Below are 19,192 nucleotides of genomic sequence, written 5' to 3'. Positions count from 1 at the left end.
GTTTCGAAATGACAGGCACACTGACATATGCACATTAACGTCGTCGAGAATCAATTGGAAATGCAAATTGCACATCATTTAAGCAGATACTATACGCTAGCTTCAATCATGTATACGCTCAGCCTGTGTGTCCGCAGAAGTCACTCACTGATTTGCACTTTCAGATGAATAGGCTCACATACGCTCATCATACATGGCAAAATTATATCTCAAAAGGACTTTACATCACAAATTGATGCCATAATGTCGCGCGAATGTAACTAAATTTCATTACCAGCTACTGCTTAGAAAAAGTAATGACACTGCTTTACAATTACAGCACAGGTATTTCTAAATTACTTTCTAATTTAATTATCCTGTATGTAGGAGGGCAAATCAATTAGCGTTAAGGAAACACCAAGTTCTCTCTAAGTGATGCACGGATTCTTTGGTGTGCTTTGGTGGTGGAGTAGCGTCTTTCGCCATATTCAGTCTCAGCGAACTATCCCCCCCCCCCCTCCCTCCCTCCCTCCCTCCTCTTTCCTGTAGCACCGGACATTACAAACATAAGACAACGCGAACAAAACAGTCGTCACTTTCCCTGCGATCAAGAGGGAGACTAGCGGCGATCCCAAATCTGTGTCCGCCGTCTGAAGCCTCCGAGGCAGGATATTTATTGCTTCGTTAGTCCTATAGCTATAGTGGTCGACCCCGTTAGCCTGCGTTCGGAAATGTTCGCGCCATGCGCATTTGTGTTCGTTCCCCTGCGCCCCATAACGACGGGTGTAACCGGGCACCGCCGTTGCCTTACCTGACGTAAACATGGCAAGAGAAGGAGGAATAGAAAGTACTTTATTCCCCCACAGCATTAAGAATATCCTGCGCCAGGGTCACCAAAGTCAGCTGGTACCTCAGCTGGTCCGAGGTTAGGCCGGCCCGCCCCGTTAAGGGTGATGGGTATGGGTAATGAGGGGACTGAATGGCAACGGGGCAGGAGAACAAGTAATCGTCCAGATTAGCATAGGGTTCGGGGCAATTTGGACATTCTGGGGAGGGTCGGAGACGGTATAGACGAAAGAACGGGCAGCGGTGAGGACTGTATTTAAGTGGATTTACCGGAGAATTCGTGGTTGGGCCGGTGAGAGATTTGTCAGGAACGGGACGAGTAAAGTACGTACTCGTCCGAGACAACGAGTAATGTTGTCATAGTAAAGGTTTATTTCATGACAGGGGCGCGAGCAGAGACACTTGCCATGCAGTACGTGTGACACCATGGCAGGCGTCTATGCGGGCGCTCCTGACTCGTTTTGAACTGTGAGTTGAGCCACCTACGCATTCGGCGGGTCGAGCCCAGTTTTGTTTGCCGCTTGGGAGATGCTCACGACATAAAAATAATTGTTTTTTTTTTAGGGGGGGGGAAGGAAATGGCGCAGTATCTGTCTCATATATCGTTGGACACCTGAACCGCGCCGTAAGGGAAGGGATAAAGGAGGGAGTGAAAGAAGAAATGAAGAAAGATGTGTCCGTAGTGGAGGGCTCCGGAATAATTTCGACCACCTGGGGATCTTTAACGTGCATTGAGATCGCACAGCACACGGGCGCCTTAGCATTTTGCCTCCATAAAAACGCAGCCGCAGCGGTCGGGTTCGAACCCGGGGCTCACGACATGTGCACTGCAACTTTCACGCGTTACAGACATTGCCTGCAGGCAGCCCAGCAGAGCATGAATGATCTTTACCGACAGGCGAGTAGCGCTCTCTTGAGACATTACGCATGCAACAACGGCTCGTCACTGATATCAGCTGCCCCTGCATACCAAAGCCTGTGGTTTGCACCACACAGTTGAGCCGCTGTGGTTACTTCCTCAGTGCGGCATAGCACTCGAGCAGTGAGCACTGACTCAACCGAAATGATATTCCTCCCTTTGCTCAAGGCGCGAGGCTCGTATCTTGCTGTTGCGCGGCGTTCACGGCGGTAGCTTCTGGCACGATGGGCAGCAAAAATAAGCGCCTCTTCGTGGTTGTGATCTCAACTGTGACCCGCCGCGGTCTATTAATGGCTGCGGCGTTTAGCTGCGGAGCCTGAGGACGCGGGGTGGAATCCCAGCCGCGGCGGAAGAATTTCGATGGAGGCGAAATGCAAAAACGCCCGTGTGCTGTGATATGTCAGTGCTGGTAAGAAAACTTCAAGTTAGTGAACACTGACCAGAAGCCCTTCACAACGGCGTCCCACATAGCCGATGCCCAGCATCGGGAAACACGAATACGCCTATATGGGACTAAAAGGGGAGTAAACTGTCCTCTGGGGCACTCCCTTTTAGGGGCAGGGTACGCTGCCCAAGTTCCGGAGTAGATTTCAATCACTAAATATTCGGAAAGCTTATTCGCGGCGACGCAGGTGCATTCCCATTGCAAAGCATAGTAACTCGATGCAGTTAGCAATGGGAGGTGGATTTTAAACGCGGTACCGGGGGACTTCAAATAAGCAAATAGTTAAAATCTCAGTTAAAATATCAGTTTAATTCTTCGTAATTTCGTAATTGGTATAGAACTTCGCATGTTTTGAAGAGGGCATTTGTTTCTGTTGCCGACCGTAAGGACTCCGCATTTTTAGTGATGGAAATCTACCCCAGGGCTTGAGCAGCATACCCTGCCTCGTAAAGGGAGTTCGCTAAAGGACATCTTACTCCCTTTTCTCTCATTTCGAGTTTAAAGTGTGGATTACGTACGCAAACATCAAGAAGCCCTGCGTGTCGTGACGACCGAATTCGTAGAGAATGCGTTGCATGCCAAATAATAATAATAATAATTGGTTTATTGGGGAAAGGAAATGGCGCAGTATCTGTCCCATATATCGTTGGACACCTGAACCGCGCCGTAAGGGAAGGGATAAGGGAGGGAGTGAAAGAGGAAAGGAAGAAGGAGGTGCCGTATTGGAGGGCTCCGGAATAATTTCGACCACCTGGGGATCTTTAACGTGCACTGACATCGCGCAGCACACGGGCGCCTTAGCGTTTTTCCTCCATAAAAACGCAGCCGCCGCGGTCGGGTTCGAACCCGGGAACTCCGGATCAGTAGTAGAGCGCCCTAACCACTGAGCCACCGCGGCGGGTGCATGTCAAAGCGCTGACCAAAAATCCCGCTGCGACATTAAGTGGCGGCACCGAATTCGCAGCGTCGGGCGGTGAAACTCGCAGCAAGTGGAATGGGCCGTACACAGCGCCGCACGGCACGTCACTGCATCAGGCCAAGACACATTCGACGACTTACGCGCTGGTGAAGATTGTGGAGAAGCACCAGTGCTTATATCGCTTTGGTCACTATATACATACGAAAAGAGACGCGGCGCGCAAAGAAACGGGACTTGCGAAGGGGCGAAGAGAAACAGACACAGCGTATAGCGCGGATAATAAGGCGGAAAAATCGAAAAATCAGTCATTGCGGTGATTCATGTGTACCGCGTTGCACGTGTCGCGTCACTAATACTGTCATTCATCGCGTAAGCAGCGCCGACGACAACAAAGGCCAAAATGGCGATAGCGATAAATCGATCTGGACAGGGAAGCCAAAACATTGCGTATTTCATTTTGACGGAATTGGAGAGGCGAGCTACGCAGTCCGATAGCGCCTGCACACCGGAAAAAGAAAAGCTAAAGGTGCAAAAAGGAAACCCAGATTCCCTTCCTTTTATTTTACGAAGTGAACATCATTCTTACGCTCACGTGACACACCACTCGGCGTTTGTGCATATCACCCAGCGTGTGTCCCCTGTATACGAGTGTTTTGGACACGTGCATGAAAAAGCGGGTGCGTATATACAGATCACAAAAGCATTGAAAGCGGCGAGCCGCTGCATATTTTTGAGTGCGGGCGATGTATATAGACCAAAGGAAGCGCCGATGTCACCTCCAATGAGCAGTCTTAGACAAGCTATAAATGGTCCGCTATATATATATAGAACCTCACGCTTGACTGGGTAGAAGTATAAAAGCGATGACTGTCAAGCGCATGAGCTTTAAGATATGTCATGTAACGTGTACTTATAGCAAAAGTAAGTATAGCATGTTCATGGTAAATAAACACTGCAGCCAAGCTTGCACAGACTGCGTAGAGTGATACCGTGTATAGCCTTTCAAGAACTCATTACCAATAGCGGACTCAACAACGATCCAAGAAGACATTCTTGTAAAGCTGGCTGTTTTGCTCTCCAGCAGGCCCTCATAGTTTCCATTTTGGGAAATCCCCTCCCGGAGAGCGCGGAGGTTTTTCACCTGTTTCACTTAATCTGTCGCGATGGAAACGCATGCGTGCGAGGCTATACAGGAGGCGGAGTCGCACACAACCACTTGCGGCTTGGCAGACGTCAATGCTCTCGGGCGCGTAAAATTGTTTCTTGCTTCGCGTCATTATGGTTTTGAGCACATTATTCACAAGTCTACTTGTCCCAACCGTTTGCATGCAATTCAAGCGCTACGGTCCCGAAAGGTCTGCGCAGACGAACGAACGTGACCGATGCATGAAAAACACGATGATGATGATGATGATGATAATAATAATGATGTCTCCAAGAAGCGTTTAGGAAACCATGCAGACAGGCAAGCACAGCAAAAGCATGCGCTTGCACAGGCTGCGCATGGACACGTCTGGAGTCGTTTTTTAGTCATCTTTCCAGTTCCATATTTAAATAAGTCTGTGACAAAGTGCTAAACGTAGCTTCATTTGCATCCCATCTGCCGATTCGAGTTCAGCAACACCGCCTAACACTTTACTTCCGCTGTTACGTCGTGCTTTAGAGAACTTTCCGCATGAAGTCAGATGTCCATCGTTTAGATCACTCTCGGCAGATATGCATGCACAGCTGACACTACAGATCAGTACATTTCCAATATGCAAAATCGAAAATGTATCGTACGCTGCGTCTCTGAACAAAGGTTATGCTTGTACATATACGCGATATCTATACGCGCTGCCGCTTTGGTTAGAATTTATGTGGTGCTTTTGAGGTAAAAGACATCGACACCGTCATTTTGGCTTAACCTGTCGTGCGTATGAAACGCAGTCATATAGTTATATATGCTTAATTGGTGCATATGGCAAAACTGGAAGTAACCTTCTGAATCAGAATGCTGACTGCGGCATGAACGTTTAAATTTGTTGCTGTCACTGAATTGATTCGATCAGCATGTTCATCAATATCGGCACCACACACGTATTTGTGTGAGCTGCGCATCTTGCGGTTCAGAGACGCGTATAATCACGAGAGAAACGAGAGTGTTGGCGCCCAGCGCTAGTATCATAACAATAAAATGATAGACAGTTGCACAAATAATATATTGGTTTGTTGCTTCGATCGCCAACGCCTATATGTTTTTGTATCGCAAAACAGTAACGTCTCTGACAACAGCAGTTGCACTTTTAACGAAAAAATGAGCCGTCGTCACATTTTCGGCCCCATATTTACTTTTTTTTTTCAGGTTCAAATCCTGTTCCGCGCTTGCTTTAATAACGATGCGACTTTTGCCACAACATGCGCATTCAGTGTTTTATGATGGGAGATAGAGCCGCTTTAACTCTCGGTAACCCTAAGCAGCCGTATTTGGTTTACCAATAAACAAGTGCATGCTACAGATAGGAGATCATTGCACATACAGGGTGCCTAGAGGCTGGCGATGAAAAATGCGTTTTTTTTTTTGCTCTCCACACAGTAAATTTTACAAGGCCCCAACGTAATTCTGAAAGCCGCCTTTTTGGTTGTCTAGATTACGACACCGTTTGATATAGATACCAAGCGTAGAAGTCTTACTTCGGGTAATAATTTGGATCTTCAACGCAACACCCTAGTGATACGAAATGACCAGCGCGGAACCAGACGAAGACACAAGAAGAAAAAACACTGACGACAGTACGGGCGCCCGTCCTGCCGTCAGTTTTTTTTTTTTTCTCGTGTCTTCGTCTGTTTCCGCGCTGGTCATTTCGAATCATGTCGCATCAACCCGCCCAATCGGCAATTTTGATTGAACCTTGTGATGGTGTCTAGAGGCGAAACAATGGATGCCACCACTCTAATGGTTGGCGCTGACAGCGCCCGCGGCTTTCCCTATACGCGGCTGAATACTTCGTTCTTTCATGCTGGTCTCTATTTCTCTTTCTTACAAGGCTGAGAATTGTGCTGTTTATTTTCTTAGCGCCAATTAATTGCGCATACGAGGGGGAGACTTTTCTATTCACGTTTGCTATGCTCGCGGTTTGCTTTATAAGCAACGAAAGAGAGGGGATGTGCGTACTGATAACTAACTGCCATGCGTGGCCATTAGAACAACGTTTGCTGCTATCCTGAAAGGGGCGCTCAAGAATGGCGAAGCCGCGATCATGGGCTACTACAGTTGAACCTCGTTGTAACGAAGTTGAAGGAGACCGTTGATTACTCAGTTATAGCCCGGCTGACCGAGCTTCCAAGAGGAATCGTCATTCATTCGTTATATCCATTATTTCGTTATAACCAAGTACGACTGCATATCCGCTTTCAGACCCCTGGTACATAAATTACTCAGCACACCTGACATCAACACGGATTGCAGGAAACGACTGCGCAGGCACCCTTCATACTAAGGATGATAACACGAGTGTAACAGCATACAATTCTGCTTTCATCAAAGCAGTGTTAACGCCGCAATTCCTTGTTGCTACGCCACTCTCTAAACACGCATAAGTACACAGTGAGGGCCCGCCGTATAAATAAGCACATCACTCGGAGCAACAAGACGTCGTTTCGTCCCCCTCTTTATTTTCATTTTTGCAGTTTAATCACAGTAATGCAAGCGTTTCCACATGCGAGGACACACGGCCGGCCGACGACCACGCCCGCTGTGGCAGATGGCGCTCCCCGCGGTAAGTCAGGCGTCCCGTCTGGGGGACGCGCCCCCGGGGCGCACTCTGCCGCGGCGCCGTGTAATTGACGCCGGCAGTCCGAGGCGGCGACGTCCAGCTGCTCGCCGAAGCGTCTCGGCCGGCGCGAAAAGGAGTCAGCCCTTGCAGATCGCTCACGTGCGGATTAGGAGTTGTCGGTTTTGATCGTGCGTTTGACTACACGGCCTCTCTTACAGCAGCGAGTGCCCTTCGAAAGCCTTTGCACACAGCAAATGGCCCCCGGTTAGCAGTTCGCTTTTCGTCATCTATATACTTCTGCGAATTAGCGACCCCGACAGCCGGTTTCACAGCACCGTGATGTCGTGCTCTGGAGATAACGTGGGCTGACTTGTCAAGCACCTCTGTTCATTGAAGTGCTAGTGCATGGGACGCTGTGATTGTATGCGACGACGGTGTGGGTACAGCGTCTGTAGAAACATACAACCCACGGGGCTTTTTTTCTGAGTCGTCTAGTGCTGTTCTTGTGGTTCGCGATACGTCTTAAGCTGCAGATGACAGGGGTATACAGTACCTTCCGCCTTCAAAAGATTTCGAATGCTGGCGATGCCCAATGACCCACACTGTATACAGCCATAAAACAAACCGTGTGAGATATGTGTATTGTCAAATGCTGCACATTTCATGCATGGCAAGTAACCTGCTTCCATACCCACTGTAATCATATTTGTTTTCTGCACCTATTTCCATCTCCTTTAGCAAGAGTTGGTTACAAGCCTACCATGTTATACTGTACTGTACTCAACCTCTCTGTACTGTGCTGTAGCGCGTATACACCAGCTCTCGATGTTGTCTACAATGAGCGCAAATCGATGTGGCGCCCAACAGAAATTTTGAAGATTTTTCTTATTTCTTACTCTTACAGCTTCGAGAACTGTAATAATAACCATAATTTGCGCACCGTTGGGGTACTGCTTTACAACGAGTGCAGAGTTCCTTGGTTTTATGAAACATGAAAGAAATGTGGCTTATGAAATTATGGTGCACGTAAGCGAATGAAGATAGATGTTAAATAGGTGTGTTGCAAGGGCATGCCCGCTTTGTGATAAAAGACACAGATATGTCTGTCTTTTACACTACACTGGGGGGCGGGCGTCAAAGCTAGAGCCTTGGTGTGCGCAAACAGGCGTGCTTTGTTGATTATTTCCACAATTGAACAGTCTGTTGATAATCCGGATTTAGAAGTCCTCATATGAGCACGCATGCTCACGCGTCAGGCGGCTAAAGCTGCACTCCGGGTTTCAATCCAGCTATTGAGCTGTGTACTGTGGAGGTGGCATTGGACTTTGGAAACCACTTCTATTTGTCGGCTCTCATTAATTAATGTTTAGTTGTGTCATGCCACGCGAAATGAGATTATTCACGGCACGTACATTCGATGTCTAAAGTGAGAATATTGTTGCCAATAGTTCATAAAAAAAAAAACAGTACTATTCCACACCGTAAAAGAAGCAGTGCGTCGCCTCACAGTGGCAGTGCGAGGACTTCATGAGAACTGCGCTATGTAAGCGAGCTGAAAAAAGCACATGAAAGGCCAGCCGTTTTGAATCTGCCCTCACGGAACTAAACAGTCATTAACTGAGTTACCTTCTACAATTCAAAGACGTGATGTCCAAGCCAGAAGTAAGGAGCGATCAACGGTAACCTGCTGGCAAAGGCATCGCAACGGAGAGAACGGAGACTGTAGGATATAAGAATATATAGGTACTATATAGGTAGAACTATATAGGTACTCTGAAATCGTAAAAAAAAAGCATTGGGCATAACTCATAACAACACTCAGTCGCCTACTCAATCCACTGAATTCACGGCTTACCACGTGTTGACAGCCGTATCTAGCCTCTAATGTTCACTGCGATCGCACAGCTGGCGGCACAAACGCCACTGACCTGTCAGGTCTTCTAAACGCCTATCCAATCCTCTCTGGGCGAAGAGCCCAGGTACAGGTATACGCCAGATAGGTGCACGTATATACACCATTTGTGACAGCACATTCGCACCACACGTGTAAGATGCCTGCGCAGCCAACTTCAACGGGCCGAGCCTACTGTGCCGCGTCAACGATCGGCGCGCCCCGCCTCTCAACTCACCTCGGTCGCCGTCGAGCAGCAGAGCTTGGTGCCTGCCAGCGCTACCTTGAGCGTCGTGCGCCGCGAGAGGGCTGTGGACCATGGCAGTCGAGCGGCGCTCCTCCGTCAGTCCTCATGCCGCTCCATCGGCTACTCCACCGCCGGAGACGACCAACACAACACAACGCGCGCTCCGGCGCCGGGGAGAAGCAGCAGGTCGCGATGTGCCGCCCGCCCAACACTTTCGTCCGCCACCAGTCTCGCGCACAAACACACACTACACACACACTCCGCTACGGCGCGCAGCCGCGCGTCAGGACGAGCGCGCGGAGGGGGTTCGGAGTCCGGAAGCCGCTGCGCACAAGCGCGCCTGCGTGTCGAGGCCGCGGCGAGCGTGCAACGCGTCTGAAGCTCGTGCGCGGGTCTCGATTCGCGAGCAAAGGAGGGATCGGCGCTCCCCCGAGGGGCGGGATCTGGAGGCTGGGTGAGCCCGCCTCGGCCGGGACCGGTTGGCCGCGCAGCAGCCAACCGAGGCGGCGCGGAGCGGCTCGGCCAGCGTGGGTGCCGCCTTCGAGAGACGTCCCAGCAATACGACGGCCGGGAAACGGGCGTCTCGCCTTTCAGGTGCGTCTTGCGGTGGATGCGTCCTATTTTCTTCTTATTGTGCGACATGCTCCAATGTGTGTGTGTGTGTGTGTGTGTGTGTGTGTGTGTGTGTGTGTGTGTGTGTGTGTGTGTGTGTGTGTGTGTGTGTGTGTGTGTGTGTGTGTGTGTGTGTGTGTGTGTGTGTGTGTGTGTGTGTGTGTGTGTGTGTGTGTGTGTGTGTGTGTGTGTGTCCATCCTGACTCTGTAATCGTCGCGTCTTGGTGGCCACTTCGCAGCGCGCGGTGATGTCACATAGCTCGTCCTGTCTCCCCATTGTTCATGACTGGAGCGCATCAGATATGTCCAACGTCGCGCAAATGCATATCTACTATTGCGCGAGGGGAGGGTTGCGGCAAAAAAAAAAAAAAAGAAAGAAAGAATCAGTCATCCCAACCGGCGACACTGCAGCTGCCCTGCGGTCGTCTTGTCATTCGGCGTGTAAGACAAGAGACAGTGCAGTGAAGCTGTCAGAACGCGAGACCTACGCGGAGTACATGAATTAAACCGCCCGAATCCCTCCGCGTGCAGGGGTGTTCTGTAATCTGCCGAGATTCGCGGGGTGGCGTTCGAGCGCTTGTGAGGCTAATGGACGCATCGGAAGCTCGCTGTTCTTATTCTTCGAGGTAGTTCGAGGCGGTTTCACGGAGCATCGTGTACGTGACGGGGCTTCGATGACCGGGCGCAACAAGCTATTGAGAGCGCCGTCTCTCGCTAGCAGCGCGTTCCCACCACTGTAATCAATGCACGCTGTTCGGTTGACGTTTCTGATCCACTTGGGCGATTCGGTCGCTACACGCCCACTGCGTCGCTCTGCGACGGTTTGTCCTGCTCGTCGAAGCTTTTGACAGGCTCTGAGGTGCACACAATCCAGCTTGGAAGCAGTAGACATTGTCACCTGCGAGACCTGCTATTATAATAATGTACTGTTGGGGCCAGGCTTGAGGAGTTCCCGTGCCAGAGGAAATGAAAATCGAAGTAAACCAATATCGAAGTCCCATATGAAGGCTCTTCGGAATACATGCCGGTTCACTGCTAACATGACGAGTTCAATTTCAAGTCAATTCAGCGTGTGCCCTGATCAAGCGAAATTCCGTCGAGTTATACACAGGAAGGAAAATGGTGAAAAGAGCCAGGACACTAGACAGATGGCTGATAGACAGGCAGCCTCGATATATACTCCTATGCAGTAACTGTCTTTATGACCATGCAAATCTCGTGTCTAGAAGCCTTGTTTAATGTATGTAACAATACTTGATGCAAGTATTTGTGATGTGTCCCCGAACATTGATGGCCATTTGAATATCCGAACAAGTAACCCGCCAACAAAGAAACCAACACGCGCTGAACATAGACACAACAATAACAGGACATTCGCTGGCCAAAGTCATATTTTCCACGTTCATGGATTCTGTCTGATCTCTGGATATCACAAAATTGAGTCCGTTATGTGCTTTCCAGGTGATTTACATCATATTTACGACGCAGGACTTGTTATTGCCGTGCGCCGAGCTTCACTTTTTCGTTGTATGCATCGTTTTATCTACAGGGGCGGTCACTCGGTAGATATGAACTATACCTATAGCACAGGCACACAACCTCAGTTTTTAAAATAACAAAGGTCAACTGCACTCTATCATGAATTAACCTTATCGTGCAGGAACAGCCGTCAAGCAATGAAACTTGACTCTTCAGTGATTTTCTTTTTTGCTCTACTTAAGCCGAAGCTCTGTGTATACCGCCGCCGCGTCTAGACCGGCCGCGTGACAATGTGCGCGCCGTCGCCACGTCCAGTCCGGCCGTACTAAAACGGGTGTGCGGCGGGAGCTTGCAGACCGTTTACCGAAAATTAACATCACTGAAGAGTCATCACTTAATATAGCATTACTTACGCGTCCTTATATTATTGCGCACTATGTCGCGAGGTTTAAGCATATACATGAGCACGAGCCGACTGAGGTTCGCGCACCTTTGAGTCTCCGCGTTTATGTAGCCGCAGGTCGTATATACGTAAACTATTGTACACATTTATGCACTGCACGGTCGTCAGTGCGATTCTCACGGCAAAACACGCCGTCGCCCTGACGGTGCCGACAGGACAGTGCACAGGTATCAAAGGCGACGCCTGCAGTAGTGACGCCTTTGAAAGTGGAATTGTTCGCACAAAAACAGAACCTCATCAAACATTACACAGTCAAATGAAGCGCTATGAACGAAACGTATATCTTAATGGCCTCTTAATAGTACACCGTGATCACAGGGAAACGCCGTTACCCTGTTAAGACGAGCATGCAGCGCCAGTTCATAGAAGCGCCTTTAGAAAGAAAGAAGGAAAGAAAGAAAGAAAGAAGGAAAGAAAGAGAGAAAGGAAGGAAGGGAGGAATAAAGGAAGAGAGAAAGCTTCGCTGTCACAACCTAAAGCTCTTATAAACGAAGGATAGGTTTCTGAACAAAGAAGAAAGCAAGAGGTTTAAAGCCTGTGGACGCTCGATTAGTGCAAATTCTCCAGTGGTATATATAGTTGTTTATAAAAGTAAGGTTTACGTTGGGATAATCTGCTGTTTCCTCGACCAGGTATACCGTATATAGGGGAACGCTGAAATGTTCTACTATTTATTTACTACCGCTACTCCGATTCTAAGGAATGTTTCTGTGTACAGAAATATAATTGGAATGGCCAGTGAAAACAGAATTTCAAACTAGAGCCCTTATTTAAATTTCAAATATTTAATTTTTACAGAATTTTCTTCGAAATGCAAAGTGGTATATATAAAATGTTCGTTGATAGCGTTCGTTTCACCATCGTTGAAGATAGGCAAATATAAAGTCCTGAATTCGACTCTGTTTAGTGTCAGTTAATAAGGAATTTACTAAACTCAGATTATGAACAGATATGCTAAGTAAGTTTAACAGCGATGCATGCTACAGGAAAACCAGAAAAGGTAAAGGAAGGAGAACAGGCTTAGCTACCCAGCACGCACCGTGGGAGGGCTCTATACACATTTTTTTAGAGATTTAGGGACCCCAAGCATAGCCTTAAAGGCCCATGCGAACTTTGCTTAATCTTCTGGTGAATTTGACCATTAAAACTGTGAGATATATCTTAAAATTGCTTGCAATTTATTGGGAGATGCAAATTCATTTCTGAATATGATGGAGGAAAGGGATAACTTTTAAAAAATAATTTGCTTTCTTCATTTAAGTGGCGCATGCGAGGATATGCAACATCCACAACATGCAAAGAATACAGTGACGTAATTATAAAATAAATGTCTCAAAATTTGCATACCTCGAACAAATTTTGTCCCATTTCACCCTTTCAGCTGCGAGGAATGGGACGTATATGTAAGAATACGGAAATATCTTTTTTGAATTTATATTACTGCCAGCAAAGTATACGGCTAATGTGAAGCACTACTCTTCACAAAATATCTCTGTAGAGTAAAAAAGTGCGAATAAAACAGAACACGAGGTAAACGGATGGTGTGCTTTATCCTCTTTACAACAATAATGAGTCTCTTTACAACAACAAAGAGTACAACAACAAAGAGACGCATCCCGCTTCTGGTTACTGCTTCCTAGACATCTGTCGAGGCTTCCGGCGTAAGCGTAGCACGTTTTGTCGCTCGCAGAGCACATTCTGTGCCTCCGGGCCACTTAGGAGCGCAGGCTCGCAAAAATTAACTGCGATACTGCGAGCCACACAGGCCAGGAAGATGGGGTTAGAGAGAGCGGTCACTGTGCTTGAAACTAACACCGGCATTGTTCCAGGATATATGGCGTGCTTGCCCGGCAGTTCCGGTAATTATGATACGCAAACCCAAGCGGCGCGGAAGGCCCAGGCTATCCTCGCGCGGCGAGCTCCAAAGGCGGTGTGGCCATCGCAAAGTGAAAGATAACAGCCAAGAAGACGAGACCTGCATGCGGTATATGGCTGCAGTACGTGGTCATCCTTCCGGAACTTGCCAGGAGGCTCTGATGCACAACACTTACAAAGAACCGAAATAAGTGGAGTGTGGTCGTGGACGGCGATCTTCTCAAAGTAGAGGCACTAACCGGAGGGAGGATGACAGAAGTCCATCATATAAACTCATAAAACGTCAGATCCGGGCTTCGTGAGATTATGCACCTCCACGAAGCGGCCTACAGCTATGGTTGTCTCTGACTGACCGCCCATCGAACACTTTCTTACAGCGAGAGCTGTTAAGGTCACGAATCCCGCTTACGCAGCGTCGCCGTTGTCGACGACACGAAGGAGTGATTGGCGGTGACGACTGGTCGGAACACACTCACCGCTAGTAACATATATTAGGATGGGGCTACCTAAAAAATTGAAAACAATAAGTCCCTGCCTCCACCACTTACGTACAAAGGGCTTAACCCAATTTGAAGATAAATGAAAAGGCCCGAGGGCAATGGCGTAATTTTACCACACGTAGGTGGGGAAAAATGAAAAAAAACTAGTGGTTGGGGAGGGGGGGGGGGGGGGGGTAAAAAGCTACATAGCGACCCACAGCCGGTTGAGTGGGCCCCGGGAGACTCCCCTGGTCTCCCTTGGGACGTAGCGTAGAGGATGGGTAAAATGGATAGGTTGTATGGTTGTCGGGAAAGGGGTTATGGGCATAGGGATGGGAATGGGGACAACGAGTTTTTGGCTCTGACCTTTCGAATGTCTTGACTCCATTGCTGGCCTGCCTGGCCAGGACAGGGAGGGCGTCAATACTGCCCAATGGCGCGGCCCCACTCACAGGATGCCCGACCACCCACCAAACGCAACGGGCTCCGACCTCCGGAGACAGGAGAACCTAACCCGGGGTCAGCTACCTCGGGCCCCTCCACGACTTTCAGGGTTTGTTTCGGACCCGCCAGCTACTAACCGTCGAGTGCTTTTCGCGGTTTTTCAGACACCGGAAGTATGTGTGGTATGATCCGGCCAGTAGAGGCTTAGGTCGTCAGCCTATCAGCCCTCCAGCCCTCGGCACCATAACCTGACACCTCCAGGGGGACCCACCTGTGCTTCCAACCAACCAACCATGCACTTATTTTCTCCCCTATTCCACCAGTAACCGTAGAAAGAGAAAAAAGAGGCGCAGCGGGGAGCCACGATGATTGGTTCTCCCAGTTGCCATGCTTCCCTCAATGCGCTTGGCATTCTACGCCGGACGCCCGTCTTATGGAACGTTTGAAATACTATGCGTGATAGTCCATGGCAAATGGTCGCACGCGGCCGCATGCTCGTGTGTGAGGGACACCTCAACCGAACAGCCCCACTCACAATTACTAAACACTCCGACCGTCATCAGCACTTCACACACCTCAGCTGTCGCTGAACTTCGTATTGCCACAAGGGTAAACGTCCTGAAATATTTTTTTTTATTTATTGCTGTTACTACGCCTGTTTCTTGAAGCACAAGGTCTTGAAAACGAATGGCCTGTTTATTTTTGCCCTGCTTATGTGGAAAAAGCAAGGAATTGGGGAGGGGAGTCCTTCAGAATGGCTCAGTTGCCGGGCACGATTCAGTAAAACAACTTTATTTCGTATTTAGTGCGACTGAGTACTTGCACGCTCTGGGGCTGCAGACTTTCGAGCCTCTAAAACAAGACAAGCATGATTCAGGGTGCTGCACGGTGCTTCGCATCCTTGGCTATGCCGGGAAGGTAATATCTCTTTTTCTTTTTCTTTTGTCAGGTTTACTTTTTTACAGCGACAGCTGTTATAGGTGCCCGTCCTTGGCTTTTTCGTCGCCGTCGGCGTAACCGGTGGGTCCGCTAGCACCCACCGGTTGCGCCGGTCAACCTGGGTCGCATAAGCCTACGGGTGGCCCTGTTTGAAACAGCCGCCTCCTGCCAGTGCAGGGGTGCATCACGTGACCATTACACCAGTGCGCCAGCATGAGATCCCCAAAACTAAACGCCTAAACAGCTATCGCTGAACCTCGCGTTACACAGTCGTAACCGTCCTGTGAGTTTTTTTTTCCATTTTCTATGCGTTTTCATGTTCTGTATTCTTAAATCTCTGCTACATGGTTCTTCTATAGAAGCTACATTTTTATAATATTTCCCTTCGTTTTAACCGTCGTCAGGATAGCAAACCATCTCTCACAGGAGCGCCTCGGATATAAGAAACTTTCGAGTCTACAATCCACGTTATAAATGTCGATCAAATGCAAAGGTAACGCACCAAGAAATTTTATTTCTGTCTTCAGGAATAGTACATACGGCCTAAAATTTCCATATACTAACAACGAAGGGAAAAAAAAGCAGTCCTTGGTTAAATGTAAATTTTAGGGAGAAAAATTGGAAGGAAAAACGGAAGAATGGGTAGCATGACAAGCAAGAAAAGAATGAAAAACATACCAGTGACTTCAAATAATTGATGAGCCATGAAAATTGTTTGAAGAAAGAAAGCTCGACAACCGGCGCTTAAGGAACAGCGTGCACTGTGCTCAGATCGCTTACGCCTCTAACCCATCTGTCGCCTTCAGCCGCTGCACCCAGATGCCTGCTGGGCGCGTTGGCTTTCCGAGCGCAGGCCACAGTGCGCGCGTACATGTATTTGAACGGTCTTTCCGTCATGCGGCAGCTGCGTACACGTGAAAAAACCAGAACGCGTGATTATTATTTTTTTTAAATTCCAGACACTGTATATATCATTTGCGTATGCAAACGAGACAGATATATATATGCAAGCGACAAGTTCGGTCCACAGCCTTGACAGAAGTCAAGCTTCTTCGTATGAGCTCTAATGTGCCAGGCGTATTTCATGGAATGGTTCGCACTGAAACTTTCTTTCTTTCTTTCTTTCTTTCTTTCTTTCTTTCTTTCTTTCTTTCTTTCTTTCTTTCTTTCTTTCTTTCTTTCTTTCTTTCTTTCTTTCTTTTATTCTGTTTTTTTTTGTAGCTGCAGACAACATTGATGAGATCATCTTAACCGTTTCGAGATGTAAAAACGTGTGGGACCTGCTCCAAAAGAATTTTAGGCGATATGTCGGGATGTCGGAAAAAGAAGTACACATTCACAGCGGCACTCAAGTTTTATGCCTGCCCTTATAAAATATATTAAATATATTGCGTGTGTCTGATGAAAGGTTGCTCTTTCACAATAGAGTCGCCAGGGTGTCTTGTGAGTTCTTAACGAATTTCCTTCTGAGTTCCTTCAGCGTGTCTGAAACAAATTCGTCACCATGTTTCTGGTTGGTACCTGTGTTTATTTATCCCGAGTTCCGGATGATTACGACAGTTCGGCTAGAGAAGCAGTCAGTAAAAAAAAAATGCAGAATGCGAGCGGTTGCGCTGGAGCAATTTCGACGACAGTGGCTAGGGATTGGACTTCTTGGTTTTTATTTCCTGAAAATTCAGCGGACATTTTTAGATTTTTATTTCAGAACGAAGTTATCATTTTTTTTCCTCGGCGAATATTATTTCCCATGTTTCACGACGCGGTTATCGGCCTAAGCGAGTGAGGAATGGTTTGTTTATCGAAGTCCGTCCGAAACACGAGACAGCGACAGAACGGCTCGGGTGGACCGGCGCTGTGCGTTTTTTATCCTTCTTGCTAGCTATCCAGAGCGGCTAACAGCGACGTGTGTGTTTTAAACTGTCTGTTCTCGTTGTAGTATCTTCTAGTTAGCTATGAAAGCTTACTGCGAGGCGTGTGTTTGATATTGTGTGCATTTTTTTTTTTGCGTTGTGACATCTTGCGTCTAAAAGACGGCGGGAAAGTCATCTATTGGCTATAGAGAGTAAGTTCTGGCGGGAGAATAGTTTATTGGCTGAGGATGCAGTTCTGGCGGGAATGCAACGAGTTGGGTGCGCGGAGGAGAGCGCAAAAGGTTGGTTTGATTTGATTTGATTTCGGGGGTTTAACGTCCCAAAGCGACTCCGTAGTGAAGGGCTCCGGAAATTTCGACCACCTGGGTTTTTTTACGTGCACTGACATCACACAGTACACGGGCCTCTAGAATTTCGCCGCCATCGAAATTCGACCGCCCCGGCCGGGACCGAACCCGCGTGTTTCGGGTCAGCAGCCGAACGCCATAACCACTGAGCCACCGCGGCGGCTGCGCAAAAGGCTGGTGTGTGGCAGCAGGACAGATCGGTCTTGTGTGGCCGGCGGTGGCCCCGGGGCCGCGGAGTTGAAGACGGGAGTTCCTTGAGCGGCGGCCGGACAGGTTGGCCGTGTGGTGGCCGCCGGTGGTCCGGAGTCGTGGGAGTTTGAGGTTATTACATTTAGTTAAAGCGTACGTAAGTCAGTTGAGTACATACTGTAATAAATAACTTCTCGAGGAACGCCTTTAACGTACCTCGCCGTCAGAAGACCTGCACACCTGACTGAACTCACCAGTCGCGAAGTACGTCCCCAGGGTCACTTACGAGGCCCGCTCTCTACCAATCCACGTCATCTGGATTCAGCAACATCTACGAGAGAGGGAAAAGATTCGTGACTCCAACGACCCTGTTAAACCAGGCCCCTAGCTTCCACACTTTGTTAATTATCGCTTGTGACCGTTTGTATAACTCGTATTCTTAAGGAGAAAGGTGGGCGTTGACACAAGACCACCCACAAAGAAGAGACAGCGACAAGCGCTAACAACTGCTTTACTCTTATTTATCCTCCACCTTAAGAATGCGATGCATTATACCCAACCAATGTTTTATTGTATAAGTCGTGCTCAATACTCAGCAAGGTGTGGCGTACATCTCAAGGATACTGACTTTTGTTTCGGTTAAATCCGAATTTCACAAAATTAATTGGGCGTATGTTCATTGTTTCTTTTTCGATTTTAACCGAAAGCTCCAACAGTTAAGCATGTATGGTTACCGAGAGCACCGAGCAAGCATACGACAAAGAGGAAGCATATATGAACGAAAGACTACCAGAGAACGGGAGATTTTTGTGCTAAATCTTTTTTTCTTTTATCTCAACATTTATTTATTTATGATTATTACTTTTTTAATTCACTTATTATAACTCTCGCCTCTTTGTCTCCTCGATTACCATTCAAATCTCAAAATCTCTCCAAATTCTTTATTCGTTTTCCCAGATTCCCCAATTTTTATTTATTAGCCGCTTGAGATAGGCCTGGATGTCTTTTCTTGAGATAGGCCTGGATGTCTTTTCCTACAGTTTGGATCTGCACCAAACCCAGGCCAATCCCCAACCGTGGGTATGTGCCATCGCTTCTGAGGCAACATCAACAACAACAACAACAACAACAACAACAACAACTGCTCTGGGATTTGAAATCATGGCCACTGGGTTTGGATACGGGCGCGCTGCTGACTAGGCCTCCAGACTTTTTTGTCGTTGTTGTTGCCTGAACAAAGACACGCATAGGCTACGAGACCATACAGTACGAAGCGAAAAACGACGCCGTTGTGTATTAAGTGCGTCCGTAGTGGGTATATACAACTCGATTTTCATAAAAAGTATTGATTTTGGTAAGCATGTAGATTAAATTGTCGTGTGCTTTCGAAAATAAGATGAGGCAAGCCTTATAACATGGGTACAGCGTTTGCAATTGACCGTTTAGCGATAAAGTATAGGTTCGAACCGTGTGTGTACCTGATGCGAGATGCC

The 19,192-nt window shown here is 48.0% G+C and overlaps 1 protein-coding gene across 2 annotated transcripts in view; it reads right to left on the bottom strand.

Moving 5' to 3' along the window:
* LOC144125506 (uncharacterized) overlaps positions 1-19,192 on the bottom strand; it is a 133,153-nt gene that overhangs the window by 109,138 nt on the left and 4,823 nt on the right. The window contains exon 2 of one of the 2 annotated variants that reach the window (XM_077658962.1): positions 17,954-18,030. Coding sequence is in view for 1 of the 2 variants with exons in the window: in XM_077658960.1 (XP_077515086.1) it covers positions 8,993-9,074 (82 nt within the window). In the remaining variant the exon portion in view is untranslated. Of the gene's footprint in view, positions 1-8,992; positions 9,586-17,953; positions 18,031-19,192 lie in introns of those variants that run through there. The other variant, XM_077658960.1, reaches the window with a different exon arrangement.

The sequence above is a fragment of the Amblyomma americanum genome, chromosome 3 (genome assembly GCF_052857255.1).
Source record: "Amblyomma americanum isolate KBUSLIRL-KWMA chromosome 3, ASM5285725v1, whole genome shotgun sequence".
Lineage (NCBI taxonomy): Eukaryota > Metazoa > Arthropoda > Arachnida > Ixodida > Ixodidae > Amblyomma > Amblyomma americanum.
Note: the sequence above shows the minus strand (reverse complement) of the source record. Positions and strands in the feature narration are given on the sequence as shown.